This window comes from Amblyomma mixtum, chromosome 6, assembly GCF_055824585.1.
Source record: "Amblyomma mixtum isolate Tamu chromosome 6, ASM5582458v1, whole genome shotgun sequence".
Lineage (NCBI taxonomy): Eukaryota > Metazoa > Arthropoda > Arachnida > Ixodida > Ixodidae > Amblyomma > Amblyomma mixtum.
Genome location: NC_143017.1, coordinates 160,411,478 through 160,428,321, shown reverse-complemented (window position 1 = coordinate 160,428,321; position 16,844 = coordinate 160,411,478). Strand labels below are relative to the sequence as shown.

Genomic DNA, 16,844 nt, shown 5'->3' with positions numbered 1-16,844 from the left:
GTCATGCGAGGCATGGCAAACTGTGACATAATATCTGCTTCATTGTTTTAATTCACTACACTGCTAAAGCCACCTAGTCTCTAAAGCCAGAATGAAAGTGAATGAAGAAGCAGTTAATATATAACATGCTTTTTTCATGCCTCAAGAGTTGCAGCCATCGCTTGGCAGTTGAAATTGAAACTGCACGAAAAGAAATTCAACTATAAATTATCCACTGGTCACGAGTAAATACAACACGTGTGATATATATACACCAAGGTCTTACGTATTATCGCAAAAAAAAAAAAGAAATGTGCAACGAAATTTATTGTACATAACCCTTTACGCTTAGCCCATAAAAAAAATTTGCAGTCTATCTTGTCACTGAGAGTAGATTTGAGAGGCACAGAGCATCCTAGGATGCCTCAGATGCTAGTAGCTGCATTGGGCTGCACTGGGCTGCATTTGGGTAGCTGCCGTGAACCTGCAACCTGGCCTCAGATTAGCATTTAGCCTGAATTAGGAAATTTCGAGTTCTGCTTATAAGCCCCCAAAAAACAAATGAGGAAAAACAAGTTAAAAAGTGTGTACCATAAAAGCACCGTTTCTAAAAGCTCATGACACCCACTCTGCTCCAACTGCAGTCTGGAAAAAATACAACTCAAAAACAGCTCTGAATCCTCTGCATGCAAATGAAACTCTTGATAGAAATGTGTACACCACAGTTATATGCGTGGGTACTCGCAAAAGTTTTCACAACACAGGAGGCCAAAAATAAAAAATCAATTTGATGTGGAGCATGCAATGAGTAATGCCATTGCACCTCTGTACTGCTGTACAGAGCATTAAATCTCCAGAGGCTGCATGCTTCAGATGCAAAAAAATTTCAACCTTTTTTCAACCTATGAGTTCCGAGAGCTTCTATAGCCAGCTGAAACATGATACATGTTTACCATGTTAAAAAAAACTCAAAAACAGAGGTGAAAAGGGGGGGGGGGTCAGGAAGTTAAAACCACAAAAACAGCCCTAGTGCAATTACACACTGTTATGCTGTCTATATACCCTTTTCAACAACAGCGCTCTTTAAACCCTTGCACAATGCATGGCTAGGTGTTCAAGGGTTTCGAAAGCTGATCTTGTCCAAAAGGGCATCTATGACAGAAGCTTGTAGCTTGTCTTTCACATAGAGCACCTTGAACTTCTTTACAACTGGAGGCACAAGGTCGATGTCCGCGTTCAACTGGTCCCCTTTCACTGCATCGAAAATCACACTGGCATTGCATTTCATTTTGCTCCTCGCCAGCGAACACAACATCGTTTATAATACACAAGAAGTTGCTAATCTACCTTACCAATGACAGTGGGTCTTATACCTGTGCGAGAGTTGTACATTAAGCAGCCAAGGGAAGAAAAAAAGAGGGGCTCGTTACAACATACATGATGGAAGCCAACATTCACCGAGACCAAAGAGCATAGGGGATTGTTGTTCTTTAACCTGAGGTGTTCATCAATGGCAGATTAATAGGGTAATTATTTAAAGATAATTGGTTAGAAAGCAGAAGAAACAAACAACCATATGCTGCCAGCGGGATCCGAACCCACGGCCTCCAAATTTCGCGTCCAGTGCTCTACCAACTGAGTTACGGCGACGGCTGTCCAATCTTCTGCTTTCAGGGGTATTTATATGAAGTGTAACCTAACCTTGAGAGTGTTCACCAGTGCCACCCTCGTCCATTGCGCCGAACATAGAACGTCTTGTATTACCACGAGTGCCATGTAGAGACAGACAGGGCACATTGCTAACAGTCAGCTTTAATGAAGGCAGGCCAAACTAAGCTGAAATATATACATCAGTAGCAGAGATGAGGGGAGGCAGTACGCATGACAAAGAAAGTAGAAAAGATGGATAACATTACTTGTCGGCACCTTTGTACTTATGGATGTGGCTGGAGCCTTATTTTTTAGACACTTTTTGGTTCTTTACTTTAAATATCTTTTTATCCCGTTTCGTGTTTCCACTTGCTTATAAAATCTAGCTTTGCCACGCTGCTCCACTGTTGCCCACTACTTCTACCTCCTTTGATGTGCGCAGTGATGCTACTGGTAAAATTCAATTTGGAGCAATTTTTGAAGCACTAAAATTTACAATTTGGAGCACTTTGGAGCAGAGAAAAGTCTAATTAGGAGCAGTCTGCAGCACCTAAATTTCGAATCTGGAGTACTTTCGAGTATAGAACATTGGTCAAGAAGCACTCTGGAGCATACAACTTTTAGTTTCCAAATCTTTTAGGTTCGTAAACAATGCTAGAAAAGCCTTAGTGTGATGTAGTAAAGATGTGCTATGCCGTTAAGATTGTTAATAGTGGCACAGAGTAGCACCTCAGAGGTCTTCGAAAATACCAAGTTTTATGCTGTACAATTAAAGAGGACGCCTTTGCGAAATATGTGACGCAATGTTTAGTTGAAAAGCCGATACGCTGCACATACTCTGGTGCACGGTAGCTCAAATGTGCTGATGTGTGGCTTGTCACTTTTCTTTACAAAGCTTAAAAAAGCTTCATTAAATCTCCTCCACATTACAAGCTCTCCAGTTTTTCACTTATGTCAGCTAGCTCAGCCGCTCTTTCTCGCACACTTGTGTTTGCCTCACTTAGAAGCAATTCCTCCTTACCCTTGTGAGCCAGGCCCGTTTTGATCGGCCCCTGTGCTGGCTGAAACGTCGTCAGCATTTCCATCTGTAGCGTGCATAAGGCCTACACTAACCCTGAATGATGTACAGACCTCCACTTTTAAAAAGAAATGGCAGGGCGCTGGAGTCACCATGTTGCACAACAGAAATGAATAGCAAAGTGCAACCGCAGCAACTCCATGCAGGTGCCAGAAGCCCACATGCGGGAACTCGCCACACAGCCGCGATCTTCACTGCAAACATAGATGAGCGTCAAAATTATTCTGCGCACAACGTGAGAATGATGAATGCTACACGTATGCGAAGAAAGCAGAAAAAAATGCCAGATGTGAGCATAGCATTGCCATGTCTCACAAGAACTTCGAGCTCACTGAGAAGCTACCCGAGTTAGATGTGAATCTTGCGAGATGGATGCGGAGTGGATTGACACTAAAGCGTTGTCAACACTTCTCGTCCTTCCCCAAGCCCTTCACCCAGCTGAAAAAGTCTGCTGCCAAACCCACACAACTGCATGGCTCTTAACCTAAAACGGATGGGCGGACCGCACCTCGCAAACATTTTTTCCGTCGGCTAAACTGCCTCTAAGATTTTCACAAAAGTACTTTACCAGAGCAAATGCCATTTACTTGGTACAAAAATTTGATTGCACACCAAGCGTGAGCACTGTACCGCGAATAATCTCCCAGAAATCGACATCAGCAGCCTGTGCTGGGTAACGTTTGCACCATGCCTATTTCCACCTGTTTCTCCATTCCCCGTGGTGATGAGAGGAACTAGGCACCCTTAGCCGATGTAACTTTGCGAGTGCCTCTGCGCGTTCCTAACTGGTTTTGAACGTGCGCCGTCTGCCCCTTTGGCGGCCCTTGAGCACTTCACACCTTGCTGCTTGCGGGATGCTCTCAACACATGCACTCCTGCCGACCCATTGAATACCAGCAGGCAGTGAACCAATTACAGAGGACAGTGGTGGTTTCGGACGCACAGCCATACTTAATTCTGTCTCTACTTGCTGATCCTTTGCGCTGGCACAGGCTTGCCAGGAGTCGTTCCTGATTTCAAGGCGCACTACTGGGCACACGAAAAGACGAAAGCTTTGCTGACACAAAGACCAGCGGTGCAATTTAATGAAAGCAATTCATTGCTTTTGGTTTGGTTTCATGGGGCATAACGTCCCAAAGCGACTCGGGATATGAGGAACCATAGTGGAGGGCTCCGGATAATTTTGACTACCTGGGGTTCTTAACATGCACTGATATAAAACAGTACTGAGGCCTTCAGCATTTCACCTCCATCAAAATGCAACCGCCGCGGCCAGGATCGAACCTGCGTCTTTTGGGTCAGTAGCAAAGCCTCACAACCACTGAGCCACTACAGTGGCTAATTCATTACTTTTGCTGCAGAATTATGCCCCTGAGCACTTCATTACATTACCAAATTAGCAGACCAAAAATTTAATCCTTTACATTACAAATCACTGAAAAAAGCAATGCAATTACTGCCACGCCTGGCCTTCATTGAGGTTGAAAGTCGATAATGTGTCCTGTCACCTTCTCTAAATTGTCCATGTCCCATCATCCAAGCTGGTCACCCCACCCAACTGTGAATGCCATGTTAATCTTTATCAACGCTGAGAAATGCCTGCCTTTCCTTCTTTGCGGCTCTGCTTGCACCTTTTGATGAAACTGCAATGATGTCATCTCCTGCACCTCTGCGAACTTTTTTTTTTTTTTTTGCTGTAGTGCATAGCTCATCACAGAGAACACCATACACTTGATAAGGTCTCTAGGAAACGCGATGAGCTAACTCCCAAAATTTTTCTGATGTACCCATGTAACTCTTGCCACTAGAAAGTATTCAATGAGGATTTCTGGATGTTGGACCAATGAGGATTTTGAACGCTATAACCACTACATGCAGATCTAGGCCAACTTTTCATAACATGATGGATGCAACAACTGTGTCATGGCACGATATAATTTTTGCAAACAGTGAACAGAACACGAACATATGGCACACACACCACAGGATACATCTCGCTTTAAACGTAGCGGCACCGTGGTGCTACTGCAAACTGCCTCGTATTAATTTTATGCGTGGCCATCAGTGCTCTCCAACAAAGCTAATTAAAGCCTCCTCTGTTGTTGGCACTCCTTGACGCTGTTTTTTTCATGCTCAAGGAACAAAGGTTTAATGGCTCACGAGATCTACCTAACCCATGGCAAATCTTCTTTGCACACAGAGAGAAAGCATGTCCTCACCTGTTTCTTTGCACAATACCAAGAAGGTTAGGACCTTCTCAACGAACTGGAAGTTGACCCATGAAGTCATTAGCACAGTGCGGGCCATCTTTAAGTAGGTCTAGAAAGAAAAAAAAAAATGAGGACAACAATAGAGGCTCCTCAGACAGCTTCTGGGATTATGCAAGCACTGTGAGTCTTTTATACACCTACTGCTCTTGTCCAACAACCTTAACAAAGAACCACTACTAATCATGAGCTTGTACGGTTGACTCTCAATAAATTCAAGCCTGAAAGGAATGAGAAGTGGTTTGAAATATGTGTAGCTTGATTTCAGTGGAGCCCCTTTTACGCATTTGATGTTGACAGAACCAAGGCCTCAGTTTCAATAAATCAGAAGTCTGAACAAAGAGTCTGAACAAAGAGTGAATTTACAAGAGTCCCCTGTATCTCCACAGTACGCCAGGAAATTAATTTCTTAAGGGGAGACACAGGTCTCGCAATGACCAAAAATGCTAAAATTTCGATTTCGTAAAAATGACATAGCACTCTAAACTTCCCGCCTAAAGAGATTCAAGGTCTAAATTCGACCTCCAACTACTAAAATATCTATATATTTCGAGCTTACGAAGCCCAGAAATGGCAATTTCGGAGCGAAATGCGGCAGGACTTCATGCCCGTTGCTTTGCGCCCGTACAGAAGGTTTATGGTTTGGTTTATGGTTTATGGGGTTTAACATCCCAAAGCGACTCAGGCTATGAGAGACGCCGTAGTGAAGGGCTCCGGAAATTTTGACCACCTCGGGTTTTAACATGCACTGACATCGCACAGCACACGAGCCTCTCGAATTTCGCCTCCATAGAAATTCAACCGCTGCGGCCGGGATCGAACCCGCGTCTTTCGGGTCAGCAGCCGAGCACCATAACCACTGAGCCACCACGGCAGAGCGCCCGTACAGAAGAAAAATGTGCATTTCGATAGCAAATGTAGCTGGTGCGTTTAGCGCGAAAAACACATCCATTGTCAGAGATTTCCAAAGTACCACAAAAATTACGCCACGGTGCTGATTTTGAAAAGGTGGAAGATTGAAGCTGACAGATTTTTGGAAAGTAAGCGTCGTTAATGAACTATCCAGTCTAATAAGTCAACATTCTGGCATAATTTCATGACAACAAAGCTTCTGCTTCAGCGAAAAATATTCATGGGTCCTGTGTCCATTGTAGCGGATTTCAGCTGTACCAGCTATTACCTTCATTTTAATAATACTTTGCAAAACAAAGACTCTTTGCATTTTTTCAATACAAAATGTTATTGAACTGCTTTCATGGTTTTGATGTTCCATAAACTGTATGTTCAGATTTACGTGTGCACAGTGGTGTGTAGCGGGCGCTTGTTAAAGAGTCAATGAAAAAAATACAAACCGTGCTTTTTGATTAACTAGAGATGCAAAGCGGCCATCAAAAATAAAAACACGCTTCATCACTTTAGCGAATGGTGGCTTGATGATATGCAGCCCTAGGCTCACTTTGCTATTAAAGAGCAATAGAGCGACACCACTGTGCCCCGCTGCATTTTTTGGCATGCCCCCCCCCCCCCCCCCCCCCCCCCTTTCCCCCTTATCACGAGCATTTTGGAAAGCTCTTATATCTCAAACGGAAGGACCCAAGGGTCTTTAGGCACATTCTAAAAGCAAAAGCTGCTTAACTTCTCAGGCAAAAATGCTCAGGTACCTCCACCTTACCACAAAACCTATAGTAATTTTTCAATCACTTGCAAGAAGCCAAGCAGGCCACAAGCTCTACAACTGTCTCCAGCGCACAACCAGTTTAACAGACAGATTGAAGCTCCATAGGGCTCCTAAACTATGTTTAGCTATATATTTTTGCTGTCCTGATAGTTTTGAAGCAAGAATTTTTTTCTCCCAGAGTAGAAACACAACTGTGCATGCATGCTCATTTTTTCCTTTTTTCCTTAACTGAAATAAAAAAAAATTGAAGGGGACACTTAATCTCCGCATTAAGGGTATGACGCAATAGCACAATGGGTTAATTCCCATATTTGCAGAAGGTCATTCTCTACTTTGCATTCATAGATCCCTGGGAGTCCTCATAGCACTCCTGCAGCTTAAGCGATGCGTCACTGCCCTGCGATGGCAGGTGCTCCCAGCAATGGGCCTTGTGCGACCCAGACTGCTCTTCCCGAGCGACTAATCATTAATTTAACTGCCCCCTGCCACGGTGGGCAGTTTGCTCAATATCTATCTGCCAGGTTGCGATGCCGCTGCAAGTTCACGTGACCTATACTCCGTTTCATACATAGCAGTCAACGCAGCGAAGGCTGCGGCGCCTGTTCGCGCTCCTCGTTCGCATCGTAATGTAGTGCGTTGAAAGTGAAAAGAGTAATGAACTTAAAATTAAAGTAAATGTTGGTCGATATTGTAGTATAATAATAAAAGTGTTTTATTTTGCAAAAAGATTTCTTTCTCTTTTATGTTCTTCAAAACAGAGTGCCTCAGTTTTCTGTTGTTTTTTTCCGGCTCCTCCTGTAGCAGGTTTTCGCAGCTAGGCCGGCCGGTGATGTCGTCTGCTTTCGTCTTTCGGTTCCTGAGTCTGCGAAAATGGCACTGCTATCTCCTACTCGCTTGTTTTCTTTGCCCACTGCGGCTTCAAAAGCATCTCCTGCTTGCCTATTCTCCAAGCTGAAGTCTCCGAAAATTTTGAAAGACTGCAAGCAGGTGATTGTCAACGTTTACTCTAGCGCAAGGAAGCGCTTCCCGGAGAAGACAGTGCGTGAAGTTCTCGAAACTGTGGGCGAGATGACCGGGGTGAGCCCTTGGACAGTTGCGAGGTTCAAGAAAGAAGGTCTCTCTACTGGAATAAGATCACCGCAAAAACGACCTAGCAAGGTGACAATATCGAGCTCTCACAATGTTAAATATGACAGCTTTGCACTCAATGCCATCCGACTCAAGTTACATCGTATGTGTGCCTGCCTTTTCCCTTTGAAACAAGTAAGCAGCGCAGTGTTTTTCAAAGTAAGTATTGGAGTTTGACAGTTTCGAGTTTCTACCTAATGAATATTTTAAGAAAAATAAAAAAAAATTAAAAAAAAAACCCAGCCAAGCCGAGAGTCGAACCTTGGCCCCTTATAAAATGAACAGAGAGGCGCGCGCTTCGTACCACTCGGCCCCGACGCGAGGCGAATGGATACATTTCGGTTGTTTTTTGCAGCGGACTACTTTCGTACCTTTGGCAGCATTGACTGCTATGCATGAAACGGAGTATAAGCGGCCAACTTGTCTCTTAGGTAGCTATCTGGGTGCCACCTGCCAAAGTCATGCTTGTGATTTTTCACTCACAATGTTGATGCTGACAATGCCAACATCGGATTTTCTGGCCTGCGGGGCCTATAAAGCTATCGCGCTAATATACATTTAATAAACACTATAAGCACTCTGCCCGTCTTTGGCACTGAAAAACACGTCCATTGTCATGTTTCACAAAGACAAAATTATTTTATTAAAGTTTTGGTGAACGCACAAGCTACAGGTCTTCATTACCAGAATTCTAATAAATTTATCAAGGTCACTAAAAAAAGTTTTCAAAAAAAGATGAGTGAGCCCACCTTGATAGCTTGGATGCATAGCTCTTGGCAGCTTCTCTGGCCTCGCAGCCTTATACGCAGCTTTGGAAACAAAGACTCTTCAATCCACTTCATGTGACACTCAAGTGTTTGTGTTGCCATGAACATTTCCTTAGTCACCTGCATGAAGTCAGGGTTAACAGGAAGTCTTACATGAGTCCAAAACAATACAAATCCAAGAACTTTTCATTTAAAAATGCCAAAATGCAAGTGATGATACACTGTGCCCAAGCACAATATTCGCTCATCCCCTTCTCTGAGAGAAGGTCTGATCTAATGCTCAGAGTTCAAGAGCAAGAGGAAATTGACAGACAATGCTGGATACAAGGCACGCACAAGTTAATATAAATATCCTGACATAGTTTGCTTCATATAAAACAGATCTTTAAGGCCAGCGGCTGTTGTGCAGCTGCTGGCTGTATTTGCTTCACAGCAATCTTCGGAAACAATATGGGGTGCTTCAAGAAGCAGCTGATATATGAATGCACTACTGATTCATGGCTGCGTAATCCTGCGTATTCAAATTTGTTTTTTAAGCAGACTCGCTCTGGCACTGTGTCTGACAGCTACATAATTATGCGTGCAGGAGGCCTGACATTATCCGCGGCTCGGTCTAAACTACTTTTGACCCCACATATAGGTTGTCTTTACGAGTTCATGTGTAGGTCGAATCTGTATTGGTCGATCCCCTCACCTTTGGAAGTCATTTTCAGAAAAAAAAAAAACAAAAAAACACATCAACTTATAATAAGCAACATATGGTATCGCAACTCTGTGCTTGAGTCCTGCCTGGGAAGGTTTACCTCTGGACACAAGAACTTCCCAGAAAACAAACTGAGATCAACTTATTGCAAATCTGTGCTTGAGTCCTGTCCGGAAAAGTTTCTCTCCAGACACAAAAATTCGTCTTGAAGCTGTGCTGCCCTAGCCTGCACCCTTGCTCTTATAAACTTCACATGAAATCCATCCATTAAGAACAGCACACCAGGCAGGACCTTAACAGCACATGTTGCCAACATGTCCGCACCAATGTGCGAGACTACAAATGTAGCAGGCTTCAGAGTAACGTACAGGATGCTGTTGGCCATGCAGGACATAAGTTAGGAGGAGGAACGTGTCATAAGCGGACATCACTGTGCTTGGGACCAGTGTCTTGCACTTGGAGGCACGCAGCAAGCCCTCCATCGAGTCCTACAAGATAGCAAGAGCACAGTATATAACATGCGAAACCCTGAGACCCAAGTTTTGAGGGGCTCCATGCAAAGAGAGATGACTGAAGACGAGTTTAGGCAATTTTTCTTTGTTTTTTACAAAAGTACAAATGGAATTAGGTATTTTGATTACAATTTATCGCAACATGCTGATTTTAGGACTTCCAGCTAGCTAACAGTAGAGGAGAGTCAGCTATAAAGTGGAACACACGTACAGCTCAGAAACAATTTACGAATTCTTCTCCAGATCGCGTCACAACTAGCGCAACAGCAAAGTCTTCTCACCAACCAAAATTTACAAAAACCCTCGTGGTGAGTGGCAGGTTGGCCCCCTGTAAGAACCTCTCAACAAAATTTTGAACCTGGTTTTGTAACCTGGAGGCCACATTTCCAAACAGAACAAAATTGGACATACATAAAGAAACACAATTCCAGAGGATGACAAGATATTGTTCAGTGCAGTAATAAGATTTCATTTCACAATGACACTATATTGTGGTAGTAGCACAGGCACATACTTTCATGCACATTAATCAATGTGTATTGTTACCAAGCATTACAGAGTGCTCTTTCGTTACCAGCATGTGCATTTATGAGTGTCCCATGCATTATCCGACACGAAAAGGTGCCGTAACAACCTTTAATCTTGCCCCCCCCCCCTAAAAGTACTGCTTCAAAACCTTCTGTCAATACACAGTGGCATTAGCAGAACATTGTCTCAGTATTGTCACTTTACCAAGAAATAAAGTATTAAAACGAGGGTTATTTAAACTGAAACCTTGAAGAATCGCATATGCTTATGTCATACATACAGATAAAGCCTCACTGGCTGCAGCTAAAGCCTAAACAGCTTTTAACTGCCATACTAGAAGAACAGACACAGCCCAGCATCACACTATTGAACCACCAGAACTGCCGTTTCTGACATAGGCAGACCAAGAACCCCATGCTGAACTGGACTTTTGCCTGTCTATGCATGGCAGCCATGAATGGCAGTTTACCAATATCCCTCAAGAGAAAAGTATACAACAGCTGTATCTTACTGGTACTCACCTATGGGGCAGAAACGTGGAGGCTAACAAAGAGGGTTCAGCTTAAGTTAAAGACAGCGCAGCGAGCTATGGAAAGAAAAATGATAGGTGTAACATTAAGAGATCGGAAGCGGGTGGAGCGGGTGAGGGAACAAATGCGGGTTAATGACCTCCTAGTTGAAATCAAGAGGAAGAAATGGGCTTGGGCAGGGCATGTAATGCGAAGGCAAGATAACCGCTGGTCCTTAAGGGTAACGGAGTGGATTCCAAGAGAAGGCAAGCGTAGCAGGGGGCAGCAGAAAGTTAGGTGAGCGGATGAGACTAAGAAGTTTGCGGGGATACGGTGACCGCAACTGGCACAGAACAGGGTTAATTGGAGAGACCTTTGCCCTGCAGTGGGCCTAATCAGGTTGATGATGATGATGATGATGCATGGCAGTCGCTTCGAAGTAAGGAATGCCCCTCACGATATATGCAGGGTACTCCACTTTAATCTCACTGATTAAGTAGCAATGATTGGCTGTAAATGTAGATGGTAGGTTCGGAGCAAAAGTATCTGTGAGAAGACGAATAGCAGAGCACTTGCCACGATCCGCAATAAGGCGTTCCAGGTGCTGAACAGGGGCACAATATGGTCCCTGAGCAGCCTCTGTTGCAGATGCGGAGCTTCCAGCAGAAGCTGAAGCACTTGCAATGCAAGGTCAGGATGGCAGGGGCGCTGCTCAGTGCTGAAATGCACTCGTCGGCGCTTGGCTGGTGTCTGCTTGCTCTGCAGTGTGGTGCAACACACACACACAAGTTCAAAAGCGAAGCACCAAACAGCAGTCATACTTGTTCAACTTGTTTGGTTGGTGCATGGGATATCTGAAGATCCCCTGTTCAGTTCTCGTCAGAAGTGCGCTCCTGCTTTATTTCTATGTGGTACACTTTGCGCAGAGCCATAAATACAAGCACATGCATGCATGCACGGACGAGTGCGCACACACACAGTTCCACAGCATATCCACTTGGTGTGTTTACACTATGAAGCATGAATATGCAGGATTTGGTTTGGTCTTACCAGGTTTACCGTTCCAAAGCAATTTAAGCAATGAGGGAGGTCGAAATGGAGCACTCCGGTTAATTTTGACCACGTGGGTTCCTTTATCATGCACTGAAATCGCGGAGAACACAGGCCTCTAGCATTTCATTTCTATCGAAATGTGACTGCTGCGGCCAGGATCGAACCCGCGTCTTTCGTGTCTGCAGCCAAGCACCATGACCACTGAGTGCACTCAGTCAAGGAGTGCACCACACAGTCAAATCAGGTCACACAAGCACTGCTGCGCATGCAGAGGCAGCATCCTGTGGTGTGGAATGCAAGCTTCTCTGAGGCCATAGAAGCCCAGACACCCGAGAGAACTTCCAGAGAGTGGACTTCTCACCCCCTTTTAATGTTCTTTCCCAGCACCCAACACTCACATTCAGCTCATCCACAGACTGGTCCACAAGTGCCAGTATGTCGGCGGCACGATGCATGTTGCACAGCAGCAGCACGCATGCCTTGGCCTCCATGGGTAGGGACACGGGTGCACTGTCCTCAGACCCAGTCAAGAAGCTTCGCAGCAATGAGAGGCAGCGCATCGACATGTTGGTCATTTCACCCGGTGGCAGAAGGCTGGCGACAGTCAGTAGGGAAACCTGCATGCTGAGGCTCTGTGCAAGGGAGGGGAGAAATAAGGGGGCGCTGCTACACTGTGCCTCACTCATTGCGCTACATGGGGCACAGCACGCAATTTAGATCCAGGCAACAAAGCGTAAAAGCAATGGTAGAAGAAGAAGAGGAAGGAGAGAGATACCATTACCGACAAAGGCTGACTGAGTGATCTCAGGTGGAAAAGCAACACTGTGTGAGCTATGAGGCCTGCAGTGGTGGAGGTCTCCGGGATAATTTTGACCGCCTGGTGTTTATTTAATGCGCACAAATATCTTAGCACAAATGGCACTTTTACATCTCACCCACACCAAAATTCCACAGCCGGGATCGAATCCGTGGCATTGGGCTCAGTACCAGCCACCATGAAAGAGCTTAACATCGAACGACACTTTAGAAGAAGAGATTTCGAAGGGAACTTCACTAGTCAGATGGCACTTACAACTTGGGAAAAGACTGGGCCACAACCTGAATCAGGCCAATTGGCAGCCCTCTAAGCCAGCCTGGCCACTTTGTGGCATCAGTGAACTGAAAAAGTTGTGCGCAAATATTCCGAAAGAATGAAACAATATACATGATGCTTTGCTAGCTAAGGATATATAGTGCACAAATAATGCCAGGATCTGGACTTCTGGACACAAAGGCAGATTTAAGGAGTATGGTTCCCTCTCTTCTTTCCCAAAGCAAGAAATTTTACTTAGAAAAACAATGCGAAACCCCATTTTTTTCGCCAAAGTCACAAAAATACACACACGGTGCGACTTTCAGGTACCTTTACACAGGATTTTCAAGGGGATAATCTGAGAGTTTGATGTAGTCAATAATCAGAAACATCCAGGTTCGATATTTCCAGGTTTGACTGCAGCTTGCAATGACTGAGAGCACAAGAAAATTGCACAAACGAGCTCAGCATTCTAACCTAGTACGCAGGCTACTTTACCTCCTGCCTGCAATTTCTGCAGAGCCAGCATGTACGGTCTCCATGCCACTCTAGCATGCTGTAAATACTAGTATGCCAGAAATTGTGCAGGAAATTGTGCAGGAAATTGTGCCTTCCCCAGAGTTCCATGCTAGCAGCATTCTGGCAAATGATTAGTGGATTAGTGGGCTATGAGGCATACCCTATAGTGAAGGATTGTAGATCGGTTTCAAACACACGGAGTGGTTCTTTGCTCTGCACCGAAAACTTGGCACATGACCGTGTCTGCATTTTGCCTTCACCAAAATGTGCAGTCGCAGCTGGGAATCGAACCCACAACCTTGGGCTCAGCAGCACAGTGCCGCAGCCGCAAAGCCAACATGGCGAGTACTGCTAAAAGTTCTAAATATGGCAGTAGTGAAAAATTCATGGACTTTGCATGTCTGACCGTGTTTCATGTTCAGAAGTATTTCTTTTGCTTGCTTCAGAACCACTGCATGACCACATCAGCCTTGCCCACTTGCTGTTGTCTTGGTAAGTAATCGCTAAATGCTGTACTCATAAGAGCACTTTGCTTGGCACTGTAACTACAGTAGTCATGACATGCAGGTGTGTTATAAGCTGCACATTCAACTCCTCTGGTGGCCTGCCCTTACATACTCTTGTTTCACCACTTCTTCCGTAGCCTGGTCTGATAGGCAGACACAAGAGCAGTAAATATGGGCTTAATAAATGGTTTAGTCAGTCAAATCTCTAAGTTTCCCCACTGCCAGAGCACTTTAGTGCCAGCTTAGTGAGTGGCAGGTGTTTAAAACTGCTTTACTATGAAACAGACTTCTAGAACCTAAATAAAAATGAAAGACAGCAAGTAAAAACTTACTTCAGTGGTAGGGAACAGCTCATGCACAGTCTTCTTCATGAGAACCACTAAATTCTTCCAATGTTCCTTCAGGTCCTTCAAAGATTGAGCAAAATAAAAGGGGGGGAGGGGGTCAAGAAGAAGAGCAACTTTTACAACATTTGATAAAAAAAATGTTTGCTTGTCACATTCGTTAAAGGGGGACTGGAGTCTCCAAGCACCAGTTGTGAGAACCACTCTGGAATATAAGGCGTGCCTTACAAGCAATGTCATCCTGAATGTTTTTCCAACACGCACAGAAAGACTGGAGAAATTAAAGGTACAATATCCAATTTTGGCAGAGCCCATCATCTTAAATTCTCTGCTGTTTTCTCTCAACTCACTGCATTGGGAGCAATGCCCCGACTATCACAGCTAGGCTTGGTTGTAGTTGCCCACAGCAACCCTCCTTCCACCTGTACAGAAATTTTTTTAAAGCAGGTTAAAGGGTGCCGCCATATTGGACACTGGACTGCGCTCGCAGGACAGGAAAGAGATGAGAGGTCTCCTCGATTTGGCTGCACTTTCTGCACTAGTTCAGGAAATGCAGCACTCTCGCACTCGACTTGTCAGTGCAGCTAGTACTGCCTGCACTTTAGCACTTGATCTGACGCTGTGCCGCATCAACTCTGTCCTTCTGCATTAGCCTTCTGGCGAGTTCTCTTCTCGTGCAGGTAGTGCGAGGTGAACAGGGTGAACGGGGTGAACAGTTTTCAGATATGATGAGCAGGTTATGAGTTACAACATTTGCAATGGTGGCAAGCAATTTTTCCACTCGAACTGTGGTGCATTCAGGCTGCAGCGGACCAAAGGGAGGTTGCTACAACCATAGCCTCCTTCTATATACTAGGAGAGAAAAATACTATGCTTTACACAGCAAATCAAAGCTTCTATACACAGCTGCTTCTTCCCTTTTTTTTTTTGTTTTTCAGGAAAGTTCGTATACGAGTCACAAACTATCATTACATATATGAAAGAAGCGAACACCTTTAAGCAAAGAAAAGCAAAGTGCAATGCAATAGCACTAGCATTTTGATATTATTAATTAGAAAAGCAAATGAATTGGCCACTGGTGGAAGCTTAACCCAAGAACTTCACAATGTCACATGTGGTGCGCTACCAACTGGGCACTGGATTCAGCTACCTCATCAGCCTAGGAAGGAAATTTTGCCAGATTCACCCTAACCTAGAGAGTATAGATCAGCAACACAGCCATATATGAATAAGGCAGATGGGGGACTTGTTAGAACATACACAGTATAATCCCACTGATACGAATCTCACGGAACTGCAAAAATATTCGTATCATCTGAAATTCGTAGCACATACACACACAAAAAAAAACAACAAAATTTGATGCTGAAGCAGGGAGCAGGGTAAATGCATTCATGCGAGTTTACACAATGTTACACAATGAAGTACTGTACATTTTTGTGGAACAAAAATGAAATTGTGTGCTACACCATAAAAATTGACACAGTTGTGTATATTACATATATGAGTATTTTCTTGTGGTGGACGTTGTGGTTTGGAGAAGAAAATGGCCTTAAACTAAAGCATCAAGCCAGCAGTGTTGCTCAGACGACCAGCAACTCTGATGCACCCTGCTGTAATGGGCTACAAAGCTCTTGCAAGCAATACCAAACTTAGCTGTTTATTTTAAAATTAACACTTTCTTCTGTGCTTAATGTACAGCCTATAATTTGATCTGAAAGGCACTAGAGATACATGAAAGTTTCTACTGCTGTGACATGCTAGCAAGACAATAATTTGGATTACATTTTGACAAGGCTCGAAACCAGTTTCAAGAAACGAAGCAGCCTCAAGCAAAAACAAGGCATGTGGAGCAAGGCAATCACAGGCAATCCGATACTTACGCTGCAGGCAAGCTCCTTCCGTGTAGACAAGCTGCTGTAGGCGATGGCCACTGTTTCGATAAGCACATGTGCTGAAAACTGCGCCAAGGGGGTTCCGCTCACACTGACTTCTGCGCTACTCTGCTTGAGGCAGACCGAGTTGTCCGGCACAACATTCTCCTTGCCACTCGTCTTTTTGAGCAGGAGAGAGTTTACTCGAAGTACCTGACAGATGGTAGCCAAGAACTCAACTGGAAGAGGACACAGAGAAAACAAGGACTTCTATTTATTTGTTGGTAGGAATTAGTGCGATGTGCTAAAATTATGCACCACCCAATAACAGCCGGAGGTAATAAATACACGACACAGCTACCACAGAACTACAAAAGGAACAGTTATAATAATGTTATATGAAAAACAAGGCATCATTTTCTGGCCTCCAGAAAAGGAGACTACACAAGCCTCAAAGGGGAGAATTACACAAATGCATACGAACTACAGCAAGGCAAGCAAAATGGTGAAAGGTTAGAAGGATGCCAGAATTGGAACCCCTGTGTAATATGCACATCCAGAATTTATTACCCAGGTTTATATGAAAAAAAATATTTTACTCGCATATTTTATGCTCCATGCTGCATCAGACCCCCAGCATGCTCGTAGGTGCGCTCCAGGCAGACTTGAAAAGATCG

At 44.3% G+C, this 16,844-nt stretch overlaps 1 protein-coding gene across 1 annotated transcript in view; it reads right to left on the bottom strand.

The window, feature by feature from the left end:
• Positions 1–58: 58 nt before the first annotated feature.
• Positions 59–16,844, bottom strand: part of LOC149340986 (condensin-2 complex subunit G2-like) — a 46,291-nt gene continuing 29,505 nt past the window's right edge. Inside the window, exons 15-22 of the mRNA XM_089549939.1 lie at positions 16,177–16,406; positions 14,282–14,356; positions 12,251–12,484; positions 11,376–11,558; positions 9,619–9,738; positions 8,530–8,667; positions 4,927–5,026; positions 59–1,233 (exon numbers count right to left, since the gene is read on the bottom strand). Of these exons, the coding sequence (XP_089406065.1) occupies positions 1,094–1,233; positions 4,927–5,026; positions 8,530–8,667; positions 9,619–9,738; positions 11,376–11,558; positions 12,251–12,484; positions 14,282–14,356; positions 16,177–16,406 (1,220 nt within the window). The 3' untranslated portion in view covers positions 59–1,093. The remainder of the gene's footprint in view (positions 1,234–4,926; positions 5,027–8,529; positions 8,668–9,618; positions 9,739–11,375; positions 11,559–12,250; positions 12,485–14,281; positions 14,357–16,176; positions 16,407–16,844) is intronic.